At 40.7% G+C, this 12,619-nt stretch overlaps 1 protein-coding gene across 1 annotated transcript in view; it reads left to right on the top strand.

The window, feature by feature from the left end:
- Positions 1-12,619, top strand: part of ANO4 (anoctamin 4) — a 416,340-nt gene that overhangs the window by 10,904 nt on the left and 392,817 nt on the right. The window contains exon 2 of the mRNA XM_027855801.1: positions 4,342-4,425. Coding sequence (XP_027711602.1) covers positions 4,342-4,425 — 84 coding nt within the window. The remainder of the gene's footprint in view (positions 1-4,341; positions 4,426-12,619) is intronic.

Genomic DNA, 12,619 nt, shown 5'->3' with positions numbered 1-12,619 from the left:
ACCACCACCACCACTATCACCACCACCACCACTATCACCACCACCACCACTACTCCTAATTCCACTACTCCTCTTCCTCCTCTTTTTACTCCTACTCCTCCTCCTCCTCCTCCTCCTCCTGCTACTACTACTACCACCACTACCACCATAATCATCATTACTGCCAACGTCTTGTGGCTCTGGGTTCTATTTGCCTCATCTGTTAAATGGAAGTGGGAAAAGGGTTGGAGTAGATAGCCTCTAGTGTCCCTTTTAACTCTATTCCTGACATACCTGTGTGACATTAGGCAGGTCACCTAACATCTAGGGTCTCAGTTTCTTATCTGTAAAATGAGAAGCATTGGAGTAGGTGGCATTGGAGGTCCATTAAAACTCTTACAGTCTATGAATTGTTCCAAATCCAACTTATGGCTGGTTTCTCTTTAGCAGGAGCTTATCCTCAGAGGGTTTGGGAGTGTTTCATAGAATAGATGGCCCTTTGATGCCATGAAACCTATCAATTCCATTTAATTGGGGCAACTAGGTGGCGCAGTGGATAGAGCACCGGCCCTGGATTCAGGAGGACTTGAGTTCAAATCTGGCCTCAGACACATAACACTTACTAGCTGTGTGACCCTGGGCAAGTCACTTAACCCCATTGCCTAACCAAAAAAAAACAAAAACCAAACAAAACCAAACAATTCCATTTAATTCCAATAAATAGAATCCCTCCCTCTTCTCCCTATCCCTCACTCAACATTGCACACACTCTCTGTTTTTTTTAACCCCATGGTTGCCAAAATGGTAGATGGAGCTTACCCTTTCAACCAAATCAATCTTCATTTAGGTCTCTTCATAAACATCCAGACTTTTCATTCTTCATTCATGTTTTGTATCCCCTACATTGCTCAGGTTTCCAATATCTGCTCCCTACACACTAACATCCTCTCTGCTGCTCCTTAGTCTATTTACTTTCTTTTCCCCCAAGAACTGTCCATTATTTTTCTTCTCTATTATGAGACTTGTTCACTGAATCATAAGACCATAGTTCTGGAACTAGAAGGGACCACCTTATAGACCACCAAGTCAAACCCCTTCATTTTGCCAATGAGGAAACTGAGACCCAGAGAGGCAAAGTGATTTACCTAGTGTAACACATCTAGTCAATATCAGAGGCGGGATTTAAAACCAGGTCTTCTTGACTCCGAGTTCTCACCATATTGGCGTACTTGATTTTCCCTCTTTTGGGTATTTCATTTCCTACTTGTATGCCTTGGCATTGGCTGCCCTTCACACCTGGAATGTGCATCTTCCTCAGTTCTGTCTCTTTGAATCCCTTCAAGACCTAGCATAAGGACCACCTTCTACATGAAAACTTTTCTGATTCCTCCCAGCAGCTAGTTCTCTCCTTCCCAAAACTATTTCAATTTATTTTGTATATATCCTACATATAATTACATATGTATCTAGCACAGGAGGTAGAGGGACTGTGTAACTGAGACCACAGGGATTGGAGACCTCAGTTACTTGCTGTTTTTTATCTGTCTTCATGGTTTGTCAGCTCCAAAGGAAACTGACCTCTAGTTGAAGGAATAGGCTTTCCATTCTCACGTAGGTTGGCTCATTGCTCCTACCTAGGCTACTGGGGAAGGGGGCAGAGTATTGCTTTTGGGTCTAATCTGGGGTTTCCCCAAAAAGAGAGAAAATAAAAGAAACTTAATGCATACATATGAATTAAGAATGGATACAAGATTTGTTCCTACTCAAAGAAAGTGTGTTACAGAATGATCAAAACAGAATTCAGTAACTCACTTTTTGCTCCTAGCTTAGTCACCTGGGAGGTCAATATTCAAGTCTTGTTGAGACATACAAAGTTTTTGCAAGACTGCTCATTACCATGTTATATTTCACCTCAGGTGGAATTGTTCAGTCAGTCAGCTGAGTTTGATTGTTATGGTTCCCTCCCTCCAAGCCTGGCTCCTCCCTTGGCTAAGGTACTGTAGTCATGGTTGAACTCTGTTTTGAAGGTGCTTCCCTCTGCTGTAGCCATTTCTATTTTGTGGCATGAAATTACTGATACCTTGCTAGTGGGAGATGCCACTTCTGACACCATGAGACGCCAAGCACTTTGTGTTCTCATAAAGCCCTATAACAAAGGAAAGAAGATACAAAATGGGATAGTCGCATCCCAGGCACAGATTTGGCTCATCGTGACATATGTTCACAGATTGTGACCTCGTAGTGTGAAGGGACCCTCATTGGACCCTCTGGACAGTTTAGAGTTGCTCTCCCATTTTGAAGCCTGAAGGAAAATGAACAGCTTGAGGGGATGGGTGACTCCTTTGATACATTCAGAGTATCAATTCAGTAGCTGGTAATGGGGACTTAACACATCAGTGAATCATGGCCACATAGAAGTAACTTCTCTATGGTGCACTGGATGTAACTAGAAATCTCTGTGTATGTAGTATGTGTGTGTGTATGGGGTGGGGGTAGGGAGAGGGAGAAGGCAGCAGCCCCCAAAACATGTATGTATTGTCTCAGTACAATGTAAGCTTCTTGATAGCAGGACCAATTGACTGGTGTCTCTGTGTCCCCAGCCTCTAGCACAGTACTCAGAACTCTTTATACCAGACAGTATACTAGGGCCTAGGGACACAAAGACAAAAATAAAAAAAAAGTACCTGCCCTCCAGGGGCTTATAGAATCATAGAAATTGAGAATTTGAAAAGACCTCAGTGATCACCTAGTCTAACCTATGTAAAACAGGAATCCCTATTACAACAAGGGCTTACTTTCTCCTGCTTGGTTTTGTGAGTGACAAGATGGGGCCTGATATAAGAGATGTTATGGAGGCAGAATCAGCTGGACTTGAAAACTGAGTTTGGAGGGGGAGTGAGACAGAGGATCCAAAGGTGGAATTTTGGTTGTCGAGGATGGTGGCAATAAAAAGGCAAGTTTTGGAGGAAGGGAGGGGTGGGAGCCCTTAGATGATGAGCTCTGTGCAGGACTTGTCTTTCTCCTTGTAACCTCTACCAATCAACCTTTTCTCTTGGGAGGGAAAAACCATTCATGTGGCAAGGACTTCAAACACAATTCACCAGTGAAGGATTAGCTAAGAAGTCAGGGGCCTGACAGCTTTAAGATTAGTTATTCAGCAGAGATGTTTTTGGTCTGAACTTTGTTGGTTAGTAGAACTGTATAAATGAGAGGTGACCTGTGTCACATACAGCTGCTAGAGTAGTTTTCCCAGTTTTCCATTTTCTTTTCCTCCCCTATGCAAGAGGCTACTATAGCCACCTATGGTATCAAATGCTAGCTACTCTATCTGACCCTCAGGGCCCTTTACCAACTCTCTTCCTTCTAACTTAGTAAACTTATGACTTATGGTTGCCTAACAGATGCTATATAAGCAAACAATAAAAATTAGTATTTATATAAGGCTGTAAAGTTTGCAAAGCACTTCATATAGTTTTTCCTCAATTGATCCTCACAACAGCCTTGTGAAATAGATCCCAGAGTTATTTTATTCCCATTTTGCATGTGAGGAAATTTAATTTTAGAGAAATGAAGTGACTTGGCCATGGGTCACTTGGTCAATAATTAGCAGAGGCAGAATTCGAACCTGGGTCCTCTTGATTATGAGTGAAGCAAGTCATCTACTGCCCCATGTTCCTTCTACAAAAACACATTTCAAATGTGTAACCAGTTCAGGAAAACAGGGGCTTTGTCATGTGAGCATGGTGATGCACTTCCTTCCAAGGTCATATTTGCATCCCATGGGAGTTCTAAAGTTTGTTATCCCCATGGCCCAGGGTATCATCTCTATTCTGCCATTTTTCTTTCCTTCTCGATTGCTGCATGGGGGTACATGTGGGGCAGCCTTCTCCAATTTATTGGTTGGACCATCTCCTCTGTTCTGTGTTGACATTACCTCCACCCCTACATTGCTTTTTGCCTCAGGGGAAGAATTCTTCACGTCAGCTCTTATGCCTGGCGTGTCTTGGGTATATTTTACTTAGCTGTGTCTATGGTTTTGTGTACATCATTTCTCTTATTTATAATATAACAATCAGGGTAGCTAGGTGGCACCAGAGTGCATAGAGTGCAGGGCCTGGAATCAGGAAGACTCATCTTCCTGAGTTCAAATCTGGTTTTAGACACTGGCTGTGTGAGTCATCAAACTTCTCAGAGCTCTAGGCAACTCTCTGAGACTTTAAATTGCATAGAAGGTGGCAACTTGCATTAGTAGAGAGAATTTCCTCTCCTGGGAGTTCCCTGTATGAAGCTTCAGGCCCTGGTCTTTAGTTTCTCAGCCAAGCCATGTAACCTATGCTGACTCACCCTCTCTCTTTTCTACAGACAAAGAGGTCAGCAGCGGGAGCTACAACCTCTCCAGTGCAACAACAGGAAGTTACTACAGCTGTGTCAGCCAGATCACCATAGGTAAGCAAGCAGGTGCCATTTTGTTTTAGAAAATAAAACTATGTGTGTGCCTGGATGTGGAGATTAGAGACACCTGAACTCTGGAACATTTGGTATTGGGGTCATTTGGGCTAAAAGTCCTCTGCTTGGGAGAAGGAGGTAGTTGGGAGCCCCTTTAAAGAACTGAAAGGCTTCTCTATGGCATTAGAGAAGGAAAATCTGGTTCAGGGTGGGGAGTCCCAGAGAGCTACATGGATTTGCTCAAAGTCTTGCCAAAGTCAGCATTTGAACTCATATTCTTTGACTCCCAAACCAAACCCAGCATTCTTTCTACTACCCCACAATACTATCATAATTATCAAATTATTAACAATAATAAAAAGGGTCCCAGACACATGGTACATGATACCTAGTGGCTAAATTGGAACCCAGAGCTAGAGATGCCCTCCTGGGGAGTGGTCTCATATCTCTTTTTCCTGGGGTCTCCCCAATTTGTGTTCCAGGTTTTCTAAGTCCAATGCTTAGAATTCCATTTCTTCATGGCTTCCTGGGAACTTGCCACCACCGAGGGTGCCCAGCATTGCTGCTTCTGATTCTTTCTGTGAAGAAGGTCTTAATATAGACTGACATATGATTATGCCTTTCCTCTATGCCTGAGGATCCACAAGGCTTAAAAACTCAAGTGGATTTCACTGCTCTTTCAGATTATTTAAACTGAAAAAAAGGCTTCTTCAGAACTTCATAAGATTTCAGAAATAGAATAAATTATTACTTTAAATATTTCTTTCAGAGTTTCAGCAGTGCAACAATTATACATTGCAACTTTCAAAGACTGTTTCTTGAGCGAATGAATCAACTTAAAACTTTCATGATCCTTCTGAGTCTTGATGCTCTCCCACTTGGCTTAAGAGGCCAGAGAGTTTACAGTGGGGAAAAGAGGCTTGAGCTGCTTAAGAAGCTTGTAATGATACTCTGTGCCTTGGAGTTATGGGCTTCACAACTTTTTCAGTTGTTAGGGAATATCCAACTTGAATTGTTTTAAATCATTTCTTCTTTTGTGCCTGACCTGTGATTTTGTTGGTGCAGTAGGTTATGCCTAATAAGGAAACTATCTATCTCAATCAAATAGTGCTGGACAGGGAGTTAGGAAAACCTGAGTTCAAATCAGACCTCAGATACTTACTAACTATGTGACTGTAGGCAAGTCACTTAACCTCTGTTTCCTCATCTGCAAAAGGGTGATGATAGTAGCACCTACCGCCCAAGGTTGTTGTGAGGATCAAATGAGATAATATTTGTAAAGCCCTTAGCACAGTGCCTAAACATAGTAGGTGCTGTATACGTGTTAGCTCTTATTATTATTATTTATAAAATGAGGATAATACTAGCATCTACCTCCCAGGGTTGTGGTCACAATAAAATGCAATAATATTTGTAAAGCTCTTTGCAAACCTTAAAGTGTTATATAAATGCTAGTTATCATCATCATCATCATCATCATCATCAACACTGGGGCAGCTGGGTGGTGCGGGGTGGATAGAGAGTGATGCCTAGAGTCAGGAAGAATCATCTTCCTGAGTTCAAATATGACCTCAGACATTTTCTAGCTCTGTGTTCCTGGACAAGTTACTCGACCCTCTTTGCCTCAGTTTACTCTTCTATAAAATGAGCTACAGAAGGAAATGGCAAACCACTCCAGTATCTTTGCCAAGAAAACTCCAAATGGGGTAACAAAGAGTCAGACATGACTGAAATGGCTAAATAACAACAAAAAACTTTTGACTCCAGAGCCAGTGTTCATTTATTCCATACATATCTCATATTTACATGTCAATGTCCATGTTGTTTCCATAGTCTTAGTAGAATGTAAGGTTCTAGAGGGCAATAAAGGGACCATTTCCTATTTTTTTGTCTGTGTATATAGTAGGTGCTAAATGAATGTTTGTTGAATGAATGGATGGAGGAAGGGAGGAAGTACTCACACAGAAGCAGCCTAGCATCTTAAAAAAGTATGCTGATTTTGGAGTCAGAGAACTTGAGATTGATTCCCAGCTCTGCTATCTACTGCCTGTGGTACCTTGGGGAAGCCATTTAATGTTTGGACCTTCATTCCTCAATGGTAAAATGAAGAGTTGGGTTAGACAGCTTCTAAGATCTCTTTCTGCTCCAAACTTATAATTCTATGAAACTCTGATTCTATTGAATGTTGCAGTCTATTTGCCCTCAAATCAAAGATTTTCTGAATTACTTAATAATTAAATAATAAATTAATTTTTAAAATTAAATTATGAAACTGGTTATTGCTATAATAGTCACTGCTTTCTAGGAGAGCTTATAGACTCACTCTGGGAGTGAGCTTTAGACACTGTCCAACAAATGAGAAAATCACCAAGTGCATAGGAGAAGTCAAATCAAGCAGCCTGAGAGATTCCAGGATGTAACAATTCCTTCTTTTGGGGAAAGTCAGGGAAGGCTTCATGGAAGAGGAGGCTGGACATGAGCTGGGCTTTGAAGGAAATAAAAGGGTTTCAACCGGCACAGATGTGGACACAGGTTCATTCCAGGTATACAAATGTCTGGACGTGGGAGAGGTCAGAACCAAAAAAATAGAGGCCCTTGAATGTAGCATTTTGTTTTGTAAATATTAGGGAGACCCAGAAAGTTTTTGAGAGAGAGTGAGTGTGTGTGTGTGTGTGTGTGTGTGTGTGTGTGTGTGTGTGTGTGTGTGAGTGAGAGAGAGAGAGAGAGAGAGAGAGAGAATAAATCAGATGTGCCTTAAGAAGGTTATTCTGGCTACTGGTTGAAGCTTGCTCCTAATTAAGTAGTTGTTGAGAAAAGCTTGCCCTGCATTTGCAGTCAGAGAACCTGGGTCATAATCTTACCTCTCTTACTTCACATCTGAGGCTGATAGACCTGGAGCCAGAAGGGAACTCAGAGACCATCATGTCCAACCTTGTTTTATAGGCGAACAAACTGAACTTCTCAGAAGAGGAATGAGTTGTCCAGTAGGTTCACACAACTACCAAGTGTTGGAAATGGGATTTGAACCCAGGTCTCCTGACACTAAGATTAGTGCTCTTGGCAGCTATGGGGCTGCCAACTTGTAGAGGCAGGGTAGCCAGTCTGTCCAGGGGTCAGTGATAAAACCCCCTGATTGAGCTCAGGTCACTCTGGGCACATCCTGTCCTTCCTTCCAGGGAGCAGCTTCTAAGTTCTTTGTGTTCCTGGCCCTGCCTCCAATGTAATTTATCTGTAGAGATTCTGATCCACCAAGACCAATTCATTTCTTTCCAGCACCATGGGTAAAATGAATTCCGTGGAGAGCAATAAATAGACATTCTTCCAAATAGTTTGAATATTATGTGATTTGAAAATATTTGTCAATATCTTCAATTCTGGTGGCAAACTAGGTGGTGATTTCAGAAAATAACAAAAAGCCTCCTTAGTTTTCTAGATCATGCATCTATGCCAATCCAACAGGACTCATAAATTGGCTAAAAATTTACCTCTAAAAGGAAACAAAGCAAAACAACCTTAAATTCCTGGCAAGCTGCAGGCTTCCTCAGAGACTATTAAACCTAATGTCTTCAGGCTATTTTCTCTTGTAGTACAATGTCTCCAGCTGGTGTTGGAAATATGAAGGGGGTGGGAAAGGAAACTGACATTTGTGAAGGACTCGAAAAGAGAACAGAAAAAGATGTTGCTGCCATCATCTTTCATTTATATGGCACTTTAAGGTTGCAAAAAAGCAGTTTCTCCACAGAAACTCTGTGCAGTAGGTAGGATAAGGATAAAGACCAGACCTTCCCTGTTGCCATGGGGAACTCCCAAGCCAGAAAATCCTTTCTAAGAGTGCAGATTGGCACCTGCTCTTCAACCTACAGTTTTCAAGAAACCTAAAGCATTGAGAAGGTAAATGACTTGCCCAGGGTCGTGTAACTAGTACGCTTTGGAGGTAAGTTTGGAACCTTGGACAGCTGCCTCTAAATCCAGTGCTCTTTACCCTCTTTGGAGAGGTGGGGAACGGGAAGGGACTAAGTGTTTATGTGATGCCTGGTGTGTGCTGTGTGCTGTGCTAAGCCCTTTACAAAAATTATCTCATTTGATCCTCACAAAAACCCTTTGAGGGTTAACCTTAATTCCAAGGTGCTTTTATTATCCTCATTTTGCTGTGGAAGAAGATTGGGCAGAGGTTAAGTGACTTGTCCAAGGTCACACAGCTGTTACGTGTCTGAGGCTGAATTTCAACTAAAGTCTTCTTAGCTTCAGGTCCAGCAGTCTATCTACTGAGCCACCCAGCTGCCTAATTAAGCTGCCTCTTTAATCCTTCTCCTAGAAGATTTTAAAAATGCAAACAAATGATTATCTTTAGTAATAATTTTGGATTCTGAATTTGGAAATGTTTACTAAAAGATGAATAACATCTCAAATAATTAGGACTTTCATGTAACTGGATTTATGTGTCCAAATTTGTACTATATATGTAGTAGAGATACAAGATGGCTAATCTTAGTACTGGTGGTATATGTCAGAAAATTAGTTTTTAAAAATATCCATGTTATCAGAAAACATTTCCTTCAACAGGAATCAAATATAAAGTTGTCTATTGGGCATTTATAACCTTTCACCACCTGGATGCCCCTCCCTTGTTTTTCCAGTTCTCTGTTTCCCATGTCTGGAATGCTCTCCCTTCTCATTGCCAGCTCTTGGCTTTCTTTAGGTTCCAACTAACCTACTATCTTCTATAGGAAGCCTTTCCCAGACTGTCTTAATTCTAGGACCTTCCCTCTATCAATTATTTCTTTGTTATCCTGTACAGAACTTTTTTTGCCTAGTTATGTCCTCATTAGATTGTGAGGTCCTTGCAAGCAGAGACTGTCTCTTACCTTTCTTTGTATCCCCAGTGCTTAGTGCAGAGCCTGGTACATAATAGGCACTTAATAAATGTTTAGTGACTGCCACCTCCTAAAACACAGAGACCTCCAGGTATATAAATCAACATGTAAATAAGTATATTCCCATTATTATTTAATGAGAATTTGTGTTCAGTACTGGAGAAGTATTATTTTGATCACCAGAAATAATTTCATCCATTGGATTATTGAGCACGGTGTAGTGGATTGTGGTGCCCTCAAAAGGCAGGAAGAGGGGCAGCTAGGTGGCGCAGTGGATAGAGCACTGGCCCTAAAGTCAGGAGGACCTGAGTTCAAATCCAGCCTCAGACCAAACACTTGACACTTACTAGCTGTGTGACCCTGGGCAAGTCACTTAACCCCAATTGCCAAAAAAATAAAGGGCAGGAAGAACTGGGATCCGGTCCTGCTTCTGACATGTTCTAGTTTTGTGACCCTAACCAAGTCCCTGAACCTTTCTGTGCTCCAGGTGACTCTTTAAGATAATATTGTTGTTCAGTTGTTTTTCAGTTATGGCCAACTCTTCCTGGCCTTATTTGAGGTTTTCATGGCAGAGATACTGGAGTTGTTTGCCATTTACTTCTCCAACTCATTTTATGGATGAGGAAACTGAGGCAAACAGAGTGGAGTGATTTGCCTAGGGTCACACAGTTAGTAAGTGATTTGAATTCAGGAAAATCAGTTTCCCTGACTCAATCTATCCATTGTGCTACCTAACTGCCCTCCCTAAGAGTAGGCATTGCAGAGAAGGTGTCAACCTGTGTTGATAGAGGCATTTTCAGCACCCAGGAGTTCCCTAAATAAATGAAATTATAGGTGTAGTCCCTATCCCTGTTTCATAGGATTTTAGAATTTTAGAACTGGGACGAACTTCACAGGACAACTAGTTCTACCTCCTTTTTTCTTTTTTTCTTTCTTTTTTTTTTTTTTTTTTACAAATAAGGAAATTAAGGCTTGGAAAGAAAATCACACAAGTAATAGGTTCCAGGGCCAGGATTTGAATCACAATCTTCTTGGTTCAACTTGAAATCCAGAATGTTCTTTCAACTGCACTTCACTCTATCCATCATATCCACCATATTCTTCTTAGGCATAATTTTGAATGGGTTGAAATGAAAGGTGTATTTCTGCTTATGTTTAAATCAGCAGATGATTATTTAGCATCTACTGGGTACAGAGCACTGAATGAGTTGCTAAATTTAGAGACGATACAGTTCCTGCCCTCATGGAACTTACCGTCTAGTAGGAGAAGGTTGCACATATACAAATAACCAACATTTGACACAATGTCTGGTAGATACATTGATGAGAAAACTTGCTTTAGGAAGTCTGAGAATGGGAAGAGATGACATAGAAAGCTTTCTGGAGGAGAAGATCTTTGACAATTGGAAATAGGGTGAGGGTGGAAAGAACATTTCGGAAGTAAAAACAACATGAATGATCGCACATTGGTGGTAAAGTGACAGGAGTCAAGAGAGTCAGTCAGTAGTTGAGTTTGGTTCTAGAGCTGAGTATAAGGAGATGGATAGCATGAGATTAGGGCCAAAAGATCAGTTGATGAGGCAGAAAACCCAATTTATCTTCACATTTAGATTCCCCATCTGTAAAATGGGGATAATAATAACAACAATGTCACAAGAATGGTATGAGGATCAAATGAGTTAATATAAAGTGCTTTGCAAATCTTAAAGCACTATATAAATGCTATTATTATGCACATTTGAGATAGATGGGGCTTTGTTGTACAATACAGTTCTTTAAGTGACCTTCGGTAAATCACTTCACCATTCTTGGCCTCAGGTACTTTAATTATAAAACAAGGAGGGGGAAGGGGATGGCTAGATTAGATGGCTCCAGAGGTTCCTTCCAGCTCTAAGTCTATGAACCAGAAAGGTCTTCAAAATTTCAGCTGTTGGAGAACAGGCCCTGTTTCCATATGCCTTAAACCCATAATCCTACCTCTGAATGTCTCATTCTCCACATATGACCTCTCCTCTTTCTTTACTGAGATTAGGGACATCCACTCCTATAAATTCATCTGCATAAATAACTTTGAAATGATCTTTTTCCTAAGCTCCAGTTGGATAGGACCACACATACACCACTAAGCATATCTAAAAAATAACCCATGGTCTTCCCCACATAGCCTTTCTATTCTGACTTCACCATTTTTGTGAATGGTGCCATCTTCCTGGTTGGCCAGAAGATAAATGTTGGAAGCATCCTCAACTCTTCCTTGCTTTTGGATTGTATTGACTTCTTTATAAAGTTTCATAACTCTTTCTTTTCTTTTCTTTTTTTATTAACATTTCTTTTTTAATTTTTAAAAATTTTTTTAAATTTTTAAATTTTTTAAATTTATTTTTATTTTTTTATTTTTAACATGTATTTTTAAAACTTTGGGTTACAAATTTTCTCCCTTCCTCCTTCCCCACCCACCTTCATTGAAAAGGCAAGCATCTCAATACAGGTCATAAATGTGTAGTCATGCAAAACACTTCCATAGTAATCATGTTGTGAAACACTAAGTATATTTCCCTTCATCCTATCCTACCCCCCATTTATTCTATTCTCTCTTTTGACCCTGTCCCTCCTCAGAAGTGTTTGTTTTTGATTATCCCCTCCCTCAATCTGCCCTCTCCTCTATCAACCCCCTGCCCTCTTGTCCCTTTTCCCCCTTATTTTCCTGTAGAGTAAGATAGATTTCCATACCCCATTGTGTATGTTATTCCCTCCTTAAGCCAAATCCTATGAGAATAAGATTCACTTATTCCCTCTCACCTTACCCCATTTCCCCTCCACTGTAAAAGCCTTTTCTTGTCTGTTTCATGTGAGATATTTTACCTCATTCTACTTCTCCCTTTCTCCTTCTCCCAGTATAATCTTCTCCCACCCCTTAATTTTATTTTCCCAATATCGCCCCTTCATCTTGAACTCACCCTGTGTCCTCTATCTATCTATACAAACATATAATTTTCTCCCTCCCACTACCCTAATACTGACAAAGGACTCATGAGTTACAAATATCATCTTTCCCTGCAGGAATGTAAACAGTTCAATCTTAATAAGTCTCATGATTTCTCTTTCCTGTTTACCTTTCCCATGTTTCACTTGAGTCTTGTATTTGAAGGTCAAGTTTTCTATTCAGCTCTGGTCTTTTCCACAGGAATGCTTGAAAGTCCTCTATTTCATTGAATGACCATTTTTTGCCCTGAAGGATTATACTCAGTTTTGCTGGGTAGGTGATTCTAGGTTGTAGTCCTAATTCCTTTGCCCTCCGGAATATCATACTCCATGCACTC

This window comes from Vombatus ursinus, unplaced genomic scaffold, assembly GCF_900497805.2.
Source record: "Vombatus ursinus unplaced genomic scaffold, bare-nosed wombat genome assembly UNPS02011334.1, whole genome shotgun sequence".
NCBI lineage: Eukaryota > Metazoa > Chordata > Mammalia > Diprotodontia > Vombatidae > Vombatus > Vombatus ursinus.
This window is presented reverse-complemented; position numbering and strand designations above follow the sequence as displayed.